The sequence below is a fragment of the Choristoneura fumiferana genome, chromosome 2 (assembly GCF_025370935.1).
Source record: "Choristoneura fumiferana chromosome 2, NRCan_CFum_1, whole genome shotgun sequence".
Taxonomy (NCBI): Eukaryota; Metazoa; Arthropoda; class Insecta; order Lepidoptera; family Tortricidae; genus Choristoneura; species Choristoneura fumiferana.
In genome coordinates, this window is record NC_133473.1 from 3,859,430 (window position 1) to 3,876,334 (window position 16,905).

The window sequence follows — 16,905 nt, forward strand, 5'->3', positions numbered from 1 at the left end:
AATTTTCAATCAAAAACCTGTCCGATTAAGTATAAAATTATTCTTATTGCGTGACTAATAGGAATTCTGGTGACCGTCGCTTGTTAAAAAAGGACGGAGGGGTGGAACGTGTCATTAATTTAAATATTACGATGCACTTGTTACTCGGCTCGGCTGCAGTTGCAAGCTTGCAGCTCGCAGCCGAGGCGTGCGTGTGAAGTGATCGGACGCATGTGTAAGCAGGCAGCCAGCGCAGCAAACGCTCAATTGTAATTATGTTGCATTATTTGTACGCGTTTTAGGGCTGGGACCGACCTCCCTATCGCGTCGAGTCCTACGCTCCCTTCTCGCGCCTTATTGAATAAGCCCGCGCGTTGCGTAACGCGCGGCCAATGACAGCGGCTGTGCACATGCAAGGGGCGGAGTCCTTACGTCACCGTACTCTTCTCTCGCGCGCAGTCGCTGTGACGTCATACCCGCCGAGCCCCGCTCGCTTTTCCCCTCGCTTGCACCGCGCCACTAGCGCCAATGCTGCGTGCGGCTTGCAAAGGAAACTCATGACAAAACACTCGCGCGGTCAAAGATGGCGGATGGGTCGCGCGAGGACGGCGCTGATCCGCTAATGAGCGATTTAACTTTTTCCGCACCTGACACAGGACATGGTGACTCAAAAAAGTGTAGTGAGCAAACATTTGACGGTGATAGGATAAAGTTGTCGTTCTACACGGAACTTAAATCAAGTGAATCGTGTGAGAAAAGTGGTTCGAGCGGCGTGGCCGCGAATGATTCTGCGGCGGGCCCTGCGAACGCTGAAATATCGTCGAAAGTGCTCGAGAAAGACGGGGAGGACAGGAAGAAGAGATGCTTCGACAGATACGACAGCTCCGAGTCCTCTGACAGGTGAGTTTGTTTCATTTTCAGTTAGCAAAAGTGATAAAGTTTCGAAGTCGTGAGTGAACTTTATTTTAGTCAGAGGCGTCGAAGCCTTTCGCGAGTCAATGCTCCAGTGACCGGAGGCTATTGTGCTGGTTTCGATGTCATGGTCATTGTAGACGAGACGATGGTGTTGGTTGGTCATAGTAACGTGCGGTTGAATGGCCTGACGCGGCGCCGAGGGACGCGGTGGAGATAACAGAACTAATCGCCGTGATCGCACTCATAATGATTACATAGACAGGTTTGTTACTATGTATACACGTATTATACCTATTACGCAAGTGCCTAGCGTAGTTCAAAGACTATTAAAGTATATATAGGGATGCTGTTGTATCACGTTGATTCACTAGCTATTTTCATGTGTGCTGTAGAATTGTATTCAAATGTAGCGTTTTAAGTTTACTACTTCTCTCATATATTACTAGCAGTTTTGCAGACCCGGCAAAATATATCTTGTTTTGCCTACATGTTGCATTCTGAAGTTTCTAATGGTTCTCTGAAAGAGTGGTAGGAACTTACAACAAAGATACCTATCAAATAATATATGGTTGAATTATTTGGTAACACATAGCATAGACATATTACATCTTAATGGCTTACTTTCACTAAGGGTGCACTGTGCAACCAATCAATCAACACCAACGAAAATAACAATTCTACAGAGAGTATTTCACCTGACTGACCATTCGTAGTGCAACCTACCGGTCCATTTTTATCTTACTTTGAACCAATTCAGATTGTTTTTATTTGAGAAGTTTTATAAATTTGAAGAGAAGTGACCACTCCTTATTATTTGTTGTCTGTTTTTTTTGTAACAATTACCTGTTGATGTTGCCAATTGGTTGTACTGCCTGTCCTGGTGCAATCTGAACCTTGGGATCCATTGCTCTACTTTTATTCACATAATGTACATCAAATGTTTTAGAGATATTTTAATTTTCAAACAATGATGAGAGTTGCTTTTCAATAATGATTTATTCTTACCTTCCAATGTAGCTGTCAATCAGCCCACAATACCACAAAAGTTACAAGCACTATGGTTCTACATAATCTAAACTTTTTTGTATGTAAAAGATGCCAATTATGTAAAATTGTAGCACTTGTAACTTTTATAGTATAGGGCCCGTATAATATTAATGATTTGATTTACGGTAACTTTGTCTGACCAACCTATTTCAGAAGTTAGCCCAATTAATACCTGGAGTGAATCACTATAATTACACTGGAAATAAGCAAAATTTATTGGTTACATTTGAAATCATCAATTTAATGGTTCTTTGTTTTTATGAATCAGTCTAAGGTTTCTTTATCATCATGCAGCATTGCATAAATCAGCAAATCATATCATTCCATATATAATGTTTGTCAAATCAGCAAATTGTTTAGTTTTGGTTTTATGGAAACAATCAATTTCATATAAATTATGTTAATCTCTGATAAGATATTATGGAAACTTACTTTATTTTTCCTACAAGTAAAGGATCACATTTTAAGAGAATAAAAATAAAACTATAGTTATGACATAACTATAACTTAACAACTATAATCCTTCAGCCTTGCCTTTGATTTAAATAAAAAATTGATCAAAATAATAAAGCTAAGCATCCCAAAATGTGGTGTACTATGAAATGATCTAGCCCCACTTACCTCCATGCTTCCTTTATTAAATTGATGTTGTCTTTAATGAATAAAGAAAATCTTTGTTATGTATCTGACTCTGGTAGCAACACCAATCTAATTTAGGACAACTTAATTATGTCTGTCCGTTATCACTTTATCACATAATAATAAATAATAAGTACAGTAAATTATTAATTATTATTATACCTATTATGATTAATTTAGTGAGTAAAGCTCTCACCAGGGTATGATGTTATAGGTACCTATTATTTTTTAACATATTGATAGTTGTTATTTTTAATTTTTTTATATTAACCCCAAGTGACTTCGGCACAAGTGTTTTTAGCCCTTTTGAACCTAGCCGAGTATGAAAAGAGTTACAACAATGGACTTTATGTGCAATCCATCCATGTCAAGTTCAAATTCTAATGTAAGAGAAAGTGGACCTTATGTACAATCCATGTCAAATTCAAATCTAACCCACACAATCATATTGACTGGGTTCGAAAGGGTTGTGACATTTTTGATCCACAAAAAACATGTTACAGACAAAAATACATCTAATAGATATTTAAATCTATGAATTACACTACAAACTTTTACCTTGCTTCTCCATAGCCACGGATGTGGTCTAGATTGATGTATTTATTTTTGCTTCAATTGCTTTAGTCTCATTTTCCTAACCGACTAACTGACTATTTAATTTAGGGTATATTTGATGATAAAATCATCTATCTTACTAAGTGGTTAGTTTATTTTTTTATTTTATTCATTATTTTCAGTATGTTACTATCTTTAACCGGATTATGTTATGATGCCATTTGGTTATCATAAAATGTAGGTATACCTACTAAAAGTTATCATATTATTTTATCATATCATATACCTAATGAATGGTTATCAAGTAATTGAACTTGACTCTGAAAAATGCCAAGTCTAGGTCATTATAAAAAAAAATACATATTGATATTTTGAATTGATAAAAAAATTATATCCCATCTTGATGAATAGACGATTAATTACAACAACGTGTTACATATCTGATAATTTGACTCATGTGATTGTTATATATAGGTACCTAGTTTTTAGCTAAATGTAATCTAAAAGAGTCAATTTTATTTAACTGTTGTGCAATAGGAATGTTGACTCCACCAATCCTCTGACGTAATTTTTATGAACTGTCAAAACACAATTCTCCCATAGAGTTTGAATGGAAATAGCAACTTATGTCGTCACTTGTTCGCCAACTCAATCAACTATTTATTTGTTTTAAAGCAACAAAAAATCTAATTTTGCAGTTAATCGAAAATTAATCTGGTTTTCAGGGCTAAAATAAAGCGTTTTTTTACTGGAGTCGTGTCTTCGAATTATTTTTTAATGGTGTCAACATCCCTATTTGTTAATTTTATTTTTAATAATTATACTTTTACGTCATCCATGACAATAAAAATCGTAATATCATGGGTTTACGTTACATTTAAGGTGGTTTTAGTTTAGTGCCACATGTAATCTCGTTTTAATGAAGAAGTCCTATCACACTGCTAACCATTTTTACTTAGGTACATAATATTCATATGTTATGACATCATTACGTTACTATCGCGCATCTAAAATCACAAAATCATTATCATTTTCTTTATCTAATATGTTTTCACAACGGTTACCCCACTATTTTTTTAGTTCTTATTACCTATTAGATTTAGTTTTAGTTGAGTGATTTGACACTTCATAATTAGTACTCACACTTCTAGTGTGATCTAGAGTTTATAACTTCATATTTCTTTCTGTACCTCCCATGTTTTATATTAGTGCGTACCTACTTAAGCGGCAATTACACTGCGTCGTTCACCTAATGCGGTCGCCGAATTTGTTTCAAACTACTTCGGCGAACGACTGTCGCCTATTATACATTAGCCTGTCCGTCTACTGCGGCAGCCATATTAAGGCGGTGGCAGCTGTCGCTCGCCGAATGCGGCCGACTACCGTGTTCTTTACACTTTTGCGGTCGCCGCATGCATCATGCGGCGAACGACTCAGTGTAATTGCCGCTTTAGTTTTACTTTTGTATCCAGAAAATACCAAGAATGCGTCTATGCTTGTGATTTATGGCCCTATTCTCCTCCAAACACATATGCCCACATTACGTAGGTACTTTACTGGACACGGGATTAAATTTCATATTTCAAGTATGTAACTTGATGCAGTTATCGCAGTTTAGTTTTTCATAGATAGGTATAAATAAGAGCGAGAGTTGAAATGAATAATTACACATACAGCTACATGAACTGATTGCACATGAATGAGTAAATGTCAAAATCCCGCTGTCATTACATACACGTTGTTGTGTGCGTGACCTCAACTCTGGTGGCACTACCTAAACGTCACTACGTCAATAGCTTCTAGCGTGTGGACCACTTAAATAAGATGCACTGCCACTGCACTGCACACGGTATACCTTTACTTGCCCGAATTCCATTTGCCCGAATTTCATGTGCTATAATATTCAACCGCCATACTATTGTTTCTTATTTAGACGACCAGATGGCCTAGTGGTTAGAGAACCTGACTACGAAGCTTGAGGTCCCGGGTTCGATTCCCGTGTCGGGGCAGATATTTGTATGAAAAATACGAATGTTTGTTCTCGGGTCTTGGGTGTTTAATATGTATTTAAGTATGTATCTATCTATATAATTATATTTATCCGTTGCTTAGTACCATAACACAAGCTTTGCTAAGCTTACTTTGGGACTAGGTCAATTGGTGTGGATTGTCCCGTGATATTTATATTTATTTATATTAATTTCAATAATTTAATTTTTCATAATCATTGTAAGCCATAAGTATCACATGCCATAATATCACTTGCCATCCATGTAAATGGTGAGTATCGACAGCCTTTGAATTAGGTAAATTCACATAGATTACGTTAGGTTAGAATTGCGACATTTGATTTGTGCGAGCGAGCAAGATGGTTCGGAGTTAGAAGCGGCTCGGATAGGTTAGGTTCCGTAGGCTAAGGCGGGAGCGAAGCTTAGCGTAGCTCCCGCCTTAGCTTCGATGTTAGGTTTTTTTTATAGCAACCCGAATAATAAGATAAATTAGTTATAGAAAAAAGCAATTTTAATCAATATTTACTATGGCGTTTGAATATATTATAACACTTAATAATATGGACAACAATACGTGTTACGGTCTGGTGCCTTAAGGGCTAAAACTGGGCCTTAAGGGTCTGCGAGCCTACTAAATACAAAACACGTGTTAACTCGTACGTATCTTTAATCAGACTGCCAAATAGAACATACAAAATTATTCAAAATTGGTAAAAAAGTATAAAAACATAAATTCACTTAAAAAGGTTGTGCCTTCGGCACAATACGTATTGCATTCGTATCATTATGGCATCTAATTTTCGGGAAATAAGAATATAAGGTTGACTGGTAGATATCCCTTAAAGGGATAAGTCCGCCTTTGTACAAGTATCTTTAAAGTTTGTCAGTTGTATTTTGTTAATTTTCTTTTGTACAATAAAAAGTTTACATACATACATAATATATCAAATAAATTTTCTAGTAGGTAAACGAAACATTCGGGCAAATGAAATTATGGCATATAACTTTCGGGCAAACAATAGGTAACCACTGCACACAACTTGTCACTCGGTCTGGCGCATACATGTTACAGGTCGAACACTATTAAAAAAAAAGATTATCAAAAGGCTTTGACTATGCCCTGTGCATTTACGAGGTGCACTAATAGCTCCGGAACAAAAACAGTTTATTCTACTTTTGCAATTTGACGTGCCTTTGACCTCAACTGTACAAAAGTGTTTACGTACATACATACATATATTTCTACTTTACTGACCAATTGTCTAATCTTGATAACAACGGAATTATTCTGTAGTGCAACTGTCTGTTTACTATGCAGACACACGATATTAAAAACTTTAAAATTGACTGGATATTGACTTACTAGGGACACAACTTTATATAAACACCAGGGCCACTTACATACGGTTTTAATTGTACATATAGCATATAAATTGGAACACGGACTTCATGGCAAGTTGACATCATGCCCAGATAATGTCCGTTAAGTGGCCGTATGTGGGTCACCCATTATTGCTTGATAACATTGCTATCTATGTTGACTTTGCTATGCTAGGTGTGGCAGGGTACGCCTGTACTACTTACTCTTACTTGCACCGTGGCTATTTCGTGTTAGAAACAAGTTTTATCGAAGCATTTGTTAATTTAATTAAATACAACGGACATTATAACAGCTGCGTAACTTATAATTTGGGTTTTGGTAATATATTTATATTGACAAGTGCATCATGTACAACAGTGTTTAATGCTTATTAATTACTTACATACCAATTTATTTGCAATCAATTCACTGACATACTTATCAGGGGTCAAGGAACTCTACGCATGTAATTTATTCGGTGCATTATAATACATAATTATGCTTACAACAATACAAGCAACCAAGTTATATTGGCCAGATTATTACACATTTTTAATGGGCACAGTATTAATTTAATCCATAAAACGAAAAATATCATTAATTTTTATCAACGGTTAAATTTCAATTGATAAGGAGGCACTTGAACTTTGTTGGCATTTCTTATCTTTGCGTAGGTGACGCACGGGTGTATTAATGCTTTAAAATATACACCGAAGATTAATTTTATAAATTTCTGCAACTGCCACCTTATTGAATGTTACAGTTGTTTACGTTTTAATCGCTACTTGTATGTACGAAACATATAATACCTACCTACCTGCCTGCCTAACGTTAGCCTATTACTAGATAACGCCGCCGGAACTGGTACTTACCACCTTATCATTTTATATAACAAAGCTAATAGAAAATCAATTAATTTATGACTGTGAGATGGACTGTCGATAAATAAAACTTAGCTAAAGATGTATGTTTTATGTTCATATTCGACGTGCCATCGTAGAGGTAGAGCCTTACAGGTGGTAGGACCTTGTGCAAGGTCCGCCCAGATTGCTACCACCAAATTGCTCGCTAATCTTGCCGTGAAGCAGCAGGACTACTTAAGTATCAGCTTAACATAGTACTGTTCAGAAAATCAGAACTTTTGAACTTCGCGCCGTTTGATCAGTTAAGTGAGGAAAAAAAAATGTGATGTACTTAAAAGACATAGTCATAAAACCATTCAGCTACTAAAACAAATTCAGGCGTTAAGTTTAGGTTTCAGATCCGAAGCTACGATATACCGCAGACAAGACTGAGAAGTCAGTACGAACTCTTATAGCTTTGCTTTGGGGTTAAAACATAGCTCATTCTTTCTAACAAGCACGAAATGTCGTGGTGAAAACACTAAATTTCCACTAGTTTGTAAATACTAAATTCTATAAACTGCAATTTGAAAGTAGCGCGAAACTTTTAACAGCCGAGTAGCACGTTACGAGCCGGCCCCGACGCTGGCAGGCCGTTCACGCGAGCCTAAGCCACAAAGGGTGAGCAGTAAAATAAAAAGTTAGGAAGTTCTAACCGGGCGCGCCGAGGGACAACGAACGGGTTCCCGGGCGCGGCGAGGTGTGTAGCCGTCTGAGAACGTGTGTGGTGCTGTTGCGAGTGGATCACGCAGCTGTGAAATTTTCTTATTGTGATACTGGTTCTTTTGGAAAACATGGAAGTGAACATCATGGTTCAAACTGAATTAAGACGGAATCAAGTAATTTACATTTGAAGTCGGTAAATAGTATTAGTGATTGCAGAAAATCCATGATTTTACAGTAATCCATTTAATGTTCTAAAATTTACAGCGTTGCTAGAACGCTACTGGCAGCAGACTACACATGATAGAGATTATGTAACTAAAAAGTTTGCAACCTCTAGCAAATAGGACTGTTTAGATCACAGCAGTGATATACAGATAAATGTGATGCCGTCTCTGTTTATTCGGACAAAACAAACGGAGATGGCACCACAGATATCTGTCACATAAATTTATAAATAAGTGGTGAAATAGCCTCTTAATCTTGTAAATCTTAAGAATAAGTCTCTGCAAGCCAGTGGTTTCATCTACTTCAGCGGGGCTACTACGAAATTCAAAAATCGAACTTCGCGTATCTTGCCGTCCCGCTGACGCTTATGTTATTTAATACGAGAGTGAGAGGGACGGTAAGATACGAACTTCGATTTTCAAATTTCGTAGTAGCGCCTCAGGATCCATCCGACACTTTTAATATTAGTAAGACGTCGATGCACATTGCGTTGCGTCGCACAGACTACGTCGCTGGCTTTAGTCAGTATTTTTGTAAAAATTTCCTTGCAAGCAATATTTGTATTTGCTAAAAATTACACTAAGTATATGTCTTTTTTTAAGTTTTGGTGTCGGTGGTAAATAGGTATGAATAACAATTTAAATCAGCTGTCATACATAAGTTACGCATTGTATTGTAATGAGCGTTGAATGATAAAAATAACTTGAATAAGTTTAAATAAAATGTTACTTTTTTTTTAATGTTCATATTTTCACAAATTGCAAACAAAACCTCGTTAACACAAGATGAAATTTTACTGAGGGCTTTAATGAGTCGATGTTCGCAATTCTAGTACCTTCCGTGCGACATACAATGTTTTTCATCACATTTGGGGGTAAAATTGTGAGTACCTATATTTGTAAAATTGCTCATCCCGCTGGCTGTGCTCTTGGCAGCGCCTGCACCCCGCCGCCCTCCCCCTCCCGCAGCTGCCTGACTTGCGTGCGCGAGATCCTCCTGCAGGTCATGGGTCATGCAGCAGCAGCGCGCGCAGCAGTGTCAGTACGGGAAATTACTCATTTACCGACCTTGGGTTACATGACAAGAATCAAAGGTGTGTAGGGTCTTATATGGGGCATTACGGCCAAGTTAACCTGTATGTTTTGATACTGTTTACGTACAAGTGCGATGAAAATATTAAGATTCATTTCTAATTTTAGTAAAAACGATTGAGACATGCCACAATCAGTTATAGTTTAAAAAATTAATCATTGTGAAAGCTAAAACGATTTACCTAGTACAAGAAAATTAATAAAAAAAAATACATTTTCAGTAGATATTCATCTACAGTTGCAAACTTCGGACGGGCATGAAACCTGACTTAATGACGTCACAGACCATACTGACGAGTTAATGAAATTATCATCGTGGTGTTATCATTTGTTTGGTTTTGTCCCTGAACTTACGTGACTGAGTTTACTCTGTTATATTTTCTGGAGATAAGGCTTTTTCTATTTGTTTAATTTTTTCAACATTGTTCAACTGAGACTCATACTATTCGTGTATTTGATCTTCTTACACTTTGCTTCTTCAAATACTGTCGTCATGTTTTTCATACAAGACGTAAGATGAAAAATTACGCGTTTTGTCCTTTCATGCTTCTTAATTTTGTTTTTGAAGTTTCTTAAAATTATTAATGCTAGGCATGGCATGTGGATGTTAAGCGTAAACAACACATAGGACAGAGCGGGTCAGGAGCTCCCGACCCGCAGCCGTCCTATTATGAGTGGTTTGCGCTTAAATATCTTTTTTGAAACAAGCGAATCGTCTCTCCTTTGCTCTTCATTCCCCGATATATTTAAGTTGTATTTTTATCATCTGCTTTAATCACTATCTGTTAAGTTCGGTTTATCTTGTGCGGTTAGTTAGATTTAGATTCCACTGGGATGGCATCACAGATATCCGTCGCATAAAATGACAAGAATGAACTTAATAGAGAAGCAGGTTCAAGTTTTTGAACCATAACCTACAAAGAGCCGAGCTCTTACCACACGGCGTCCCGCGACCGGTCGCCCCTCCCCCGCGCCCCCAGCCCCCTGTCATTAGAAGCGTGCGCGGGCGCATTGGCCCTCGCTCGCTGCGCATGCCTCAACTGAGAATATACTGACGATCCGATTCTGCGTTTAGGTTACAGAAATGTTGATAAATCTGTCAATAGGTTAGGAGGCTCATTATCGTAGTTAGATTTACTTAACGCTTGCGATGATATAAGAGTTGTTTCGTTCTCGAATTTACTAAGTTTTTTTTCTTAGATGGGTAAAAGCAAGTTACTTACTTACTTCATCTTTTGACGACTTTTTGCAACAAAAAAAGTAAAAAATTCTGCATAGAAAAAAAAACACTGTATAGTTTTGGCTAATTGTTGACGATAGTGAATATTGGAACCAGAAGACTAATTGTTAATCGGACCTACATAAAATACAGCTCACGCTACTAAGTTGATAAATAATTAATAATGTATAGAGTAGAGGAGTTTTTTTATGAGTAAAAGTTTGTGGTAACGAAAATGAGAATATATTAATATTATAATTAATTATACTTATTATACTTATTCGCAAGACCAGCAGAATGCTGATTCGGGACCATTTCGTGACATGCATACGTAACAATTTTTTATTTTATTTTTATTATTGTTGCTGTCTTTTTTAATGTCACGAATAAATGTTTTCTTTCTTTCTTTCTTTCTTTCTATTAAAAGTAATAGCTAACTTTTATTATATCGCTGTAACTAACTGTGATTACTCATACAATTATTATTTTAATCAATCTATCATTCTTATCAGAATTTTGCAATCTGCATTGTATATGAATAAGTCCGATTTGGAATGTAAAATCATTACCGTCGAAGTCGATACGAAATACCTGTCTTTGTGAAGATCATCGACAAGCAATAAAACTACAAGTCCAGTCAGGTAGAATCTGAGTCATCAGCGCCCAGCTTGGTCGTTCAACTTTCATTATTGTTTATATTTTTACTGTCCGGACCTTGACGCGTGCGTTGATATTGCGACCCTCATAAACCACTCCGCGCCAATAAGTAGTCCTTAGTGCCTTGACTTCACAAAGACCTGTAAAACTTAGGATTTACCACCACTCACATTATGACTCGTTTCATTTGAAATCCACATTCTTTATAACAAAGTTGGCGACGAGAAAACCCAAACATCGGCTCTGTTAAAATCTGAGCTTATCTCAAAAGCTTTTACTGTAATGCCTCATTATTATTTACTAGCGGGACCTAGCTGGCTGTATTTCTTAGAGATCGTGTATCGTGCCTGTCCCAAGTGAGGCGGGTCACGCAAGTCTAGGCCCAGGCGAACGTGGAATGTGAACAACCTTGGATGACTCTAGTACCTATAGGTACTAATGTAAATACTTATCTCTACATCTACGATTTGCTTTGTCATTAGTCGCTCCTGCTGGACTTAAATGGACGAGGCAGCATGAGAAGTGTTTCTGTTATAAATTATGCAAATCTCCTATGAAACAGCATGTAAACGACTCGATAAACGTTTATTATCTGGTATAAGGCCCAATAAATCTGATTGTGCAATCGTTTGCTCGCTAGAAACGATCATTGACGATACATAGCGTCTTCTTGATGGCTTCGTAGCGTGTTTAACATCAGTTCTCCCATTTCAAAACGCAACTTATCTATTTCACACCCACGCCGTACTTCTCGGGAGCGTCAGTGAGAATCAGTGCAGTCAAAGGGCACACGGAGAACAAACTGGTTCCCCGCTAATGCAATTATCGGCTGCCTCGTCAGGGCTCTAAGTGACGGCGGAAAACATAGGTGAAACAGCTCAGACGTTATTCTTTGAACTGCTCGAGCTGCTTTTAAACTTTGATTTGATTCTGCGATTCCGTTAGAATTTTGCCGATCTTGTTTGGTTCTTTCTTCTGGCTGGAGATGTGATTTGTTCAATGCAGTTCGTTACCAGATCTCAAAATTTTTGCTGATTTGTAAGTTACTAATGCTATCTAATTTTAATTAATGTAACAGTTGGTAGATATGTATTTCTACGAGTGCAAATGCTAGTAACAATTTGTCACTCAGGGTCACACGGCGTATTTTTTGCTGCAGACGTCGCGCGTTTACGGCGCCGAATATTTTCAAAAGGCTAGTACAAAAGTTACTGAATCTCGTTTGTTGAAGCGCATTGACTGAGCGTCATCTGTGCTTAAAAAATACACTGTGGGCATAGGCCCTTAGAGATGAAATAAAAAACGTAAATACCTCACTAAATTTATTACGTGTCAATTTTTAGATTACCTCTTCGATGTCGTTTCACGTTATATAAAGCGATCGAAGTAAAACAAAACTTCAATATTATTCGCAGCTGCTGCAGTGCGGGCACCTGCTGATTTTTCCGTTTCTTTCACCTCTGACATTTCTTCAGTATACCTTGCGATGCACACTATTAACTATTAATTAGCGATCGTAAATTACCTTTGCACCAGCAGCCTATACTTTAACTATCATTTGTGCCTGGCTGCTACACTGAGCTGACAACTTCACAAGTTAAGAACGTCGTTTGTTTTTATTTCGTTTTGTTACATGATATTATCTTACCCACGGTATCTGTAATTGAGATATCTGTGTGTCACGACGTCATTCCTTGAAACTTTCTTTCTACGAATGGTGGTGGTCATTAACCAGTTGGTCGATAGCTTATCTCTATATATTCTCTTGTGCCTCGCCATGCTTTGTTGACACCATATAAGGCCACGTAACTAATACTCTCTAGACCAGCTAGAATACTAATCATCCGAAACAAATGCATCACGTATAGATGAATAGTTATTGTTAGGTAGGGTTCGATTGTAATTAGGACCACGTCCGGTCCGGCGAGGGTACGTAAATCTGTAATTAGTGACCGACTGGGCGATTCCGCGTGGACGATCCACCGGTACCCTGAACTATTATCTAAATTGCATACCGATTAACCTGGCGAACAAAGTGCCCCCGGCAGCACGGGCGGTGACGTCACCAGACGTCTAGGTGCATTGTAAATCTCGTTTTCTGGTTCTTTTTTTATTGAAGGACGTGGAAGGACGATTAATAGAACCCCGCCACGAGAACAACAACACAGTTCACTAAACACGAGCAGTATTTATACAGCTGCTTATGGCCATGTATAGGTAAATTGAACGCGAGATTATGGTTTCTTTTAATCAGAGTTAGTGGCTCAAAATCGTATAACCGCTGCAAATATCACGGATGGATGACCTATATGAAGGAACGTCTTCTAAATTCCTTGGAGTTGCTCGGGATGATGACATTTAATTGGACGATTTAGAGTCACCAACTTTGACGGAGTGCCTTGGGGAATTTGTTCATTACCTTATTTCCTACTCGAGCATCTAGCTTCGACTAGAAATCAAGTTTCGTAAGACTAGAAAAATCTAGTTTTTAGTTAAAAATTTATATTCTATGTGCCAATTGGGCCAGCTCGGAGTTTATTTGTTAAATCGTGTTTTTGGAGTAGATACGTATTTAAATGAGCTTTAAAAAAAACAAAGTCCCGTCGTACCTTATCTAGATTTGCACTGTAGACCTCCAGTTTACAAGCTTAACGCTGTACCGCTGAATCACCACACAGATGACAAACCTATCGAAATTACCGATCTTCTTGTGCGTGAAATTTTCATTAAAAATACATTATAATTCGAAAACACGCATTATCCCTGAGATACGACCAAGCTAGATCGATTTTTATGCCCCGGACGCCCGCATAGCAAATTACGTTGAAATCGCTAGAGCCGTTTCCTAGATCCCCGATGTAAATATACAAGAATTGCTCATTTCAAGATGTAAGATTAGAAAAAAAATCGTGCCCAGGAATCCGAGTATGTGTTTATACGGGTACACATAGGAAGCTGAGTCAACAATTTATTGGATCCCATCGATCAAGGCGGACGTCGTTGCATTGTCCAATTGCATTCCTGGTGTTCGGACCCGGGGCAAGAATTCAGTAGACGATTCAACTGTCTGTCTCGTTAATTTGTCTTGAATGCAGTCAGTTTCAAACACAGATGAGCGGGAAGGTTGTACCTTGTTTTGCCTAACAACTTTTGCCTATTTTCGGTTTGCCTAATTTTTAGATAAACTAATATTACTTAATAATTAAGTCTTAATCTTAATTTTACCTAATTTTCATTTCAGTAAACGTCTTGTGGTCGCAGTTCTAATCTTAGTAAAAACGTTATTCGGCTAAGTAATGATTAGTTAAAATAAGAATCGACAAAGTGAGTGAAAGAGAGATGAAAATGATCATTAAGGAAAAATGAAAATTCGACAAGATGATAATTATGAATAATGAAATTATACAAATTGACTTCAGACATACAAATCATTATAGTAAAAGTTATTAGACAAACTGAAATTAGGCAAACCATTAGAGATTGCTCAGATAACTTAATAAAGTTGTCCCTGAGCAGAATATAGTTAATTGCTTGCTACGTAGGCCTTTCATACTCTGTTGATGCGTTACTTTCATCATGGTAGATATTCTGTTTTTAAATGTAATCGATAAGTTACGCTCCAGAGATTTTAAAATTATTATAACATAACACTCTATAAATCAAGTCTTTATGATGCCAACATCAAATCTACCGGAACAGTAACTAAGCAAGTAATATTTAGCAGCAATCTATGGTCAACGACCTCTTCATTTTCAGATTGTTATAGACGATCGAAACGAATTGCCTAAGTACTCTAGAGAATAAAATCGATCTGAAGTTAAAATTTTAATTGGAACCATAATGCTGCTATTTGTAATATAATACCTGCTGATATTAATAATCAGACGACGTTTGAGAAGTTATGCTAAATTTTACAATTTAAATTTTAATTGACGGAAATTCTTGCAAGATTTAGACTAAGTATACTTTGCCGCCCTCTAGGCCTCTCTTTAACCGCAAAATTTCACCTTTCGCTGATTTTGTGGGGCATTATTAATTTGGCATTACAACAGTCCTCAATTTCGCGTGATATAATTCGGTATATTTGCCCTCGGGCCTGGGGTAAACAGCAATTAATCCTAGCAACCCGATACGTTTGCAAGGGCTGGGAGGGCGCCCCCTTGGATGGCAGATTGCTGCATGATCCCACTGCATTTCTACTGCTTCCGATGCAATCGTCTATAGAAGGCGTATAAGAGGGTCCGTTCAATGGACATCAGACATCACAGTAAGTACTAAAGTATCTTACCATTGACCACTCTGTCGATCATCGATGCATTAAACTCAATGAATTCGTACCTACGGCATTTAGTTTCAAAACAATGTCGATGACGAAACAATGATGTTAAAATGAATACGAACATGATATGTTATTTAAACATTATTCAAGCCATCAGACGCAGGCTAAAGGCGAGGTCCCCTAATGTGCATCGTGAGGGGTATATTTTTTGCTACAAAACAAATTATTCCCTTTTTTTTCTAAAACGTCACCGGTATTATTGTTTAATTCTGCTTCTTCACGTTCATTGCCATTTGTAGAGCTGACTCGACAGTTTGTTACATAAACTTTTAAACTCATTACTTGCCGCATCGAAACTCAATCGCTTAACGTTAACTATTAGTCAGTCACGGACCGCGAAGGTTCGGTGTTTGGGTGTTTCTAAACTTGTGATTGCTATCAGAGTTTACTTCTTCCTTTAATGATATAATATGTATTTCGATATGTACTTATGTACCATCAGCCAAATAAGTGGTCTTTCAATTCCAACAACAACAAGTTCCCATCAAATGAATATGTCGCTAAAGTTGTTCTTTCAAGTTGACAGACACGTCTATTGGCATTATTGTTTTATGACATGCAAACGATTATCAACCTTATATAGGGTGGTAGACCACATATTTGGCTGATGGTACATATTTATTAAAGCTAAGTTTCACGTCTTGTTGAGAGATTAAACATTTAACACTGTTCGAGTTTACATAGGATATGAAATAAATACGTCAAAAGTACATTACGATATTAACAGACTAATGTGATATCGTGTTTGTTGACGACATATTATGAAGCCTTGTGAGTATGCAGGTGTTAATACGGCTGCGAATCCTGGCTCTTACCAAAACTCGGATAAGAAAACTTGAGACATGCCAAAATGCGATAGAGAGAAGTATGATAGGGAAGAAAAAATTAGATAGGATAAGAACAATTATTGTAAGAAATAAAACACGGGTTGCGCCATAATGCATTTATTAGCAATATCATCCGTCCCTTTCCTACACACTACGTTACTCCTATATATTCATTTTCCCCGTCATTCATCGCTCAAGCTCAATGTTTATACGTCTCTGTCTTACATCAATTAAACTCACGCATTCTGTTTCTTTCGCACCCATACGTTCTTTTTTTTAGGGTCCCGGAGCCAAAATGGCAAAAACGGAACTCTTATAGTTTCGCCATGTCTGTCTGTCTGTCTGTCTGTCCGTCCGGGGCTTTTCTCAGGGACTATCAATGCTAGAAACCTGTAATTTTGCACGAATATGTATGTTAACTATGCCGACAAAATAGTAAAATGTACCTACCTCCCATTGACGTAAGACGTAAAGT

General features: G+C 37.4%; 1 protein-coding gene across 1 annotated transcript in view; it reads left to right on the forward strand.

Annotated features, from left to right (window-relative positions):
• Positions 1 to 530: 530 nt before the first annotated feature.
• The window catches only part of jing (AE binding protein 2 jing), a 115,467-nt gene continuing 99,092 nt past the window's right edge, over positions 531 to 16,905 (forward strand). The window contains exon 1 of the mRNA XM_074111539.1: positions 531 to 879. Within this exon, the coding sequence (XP_073967640.1) occupies positions 563 to 879 (317 nt within the window). The 5' untranslated portion in view covers positions 531 to 562. The remainder of the gene's footprint in view (positions 880 to 16,905) is intronic.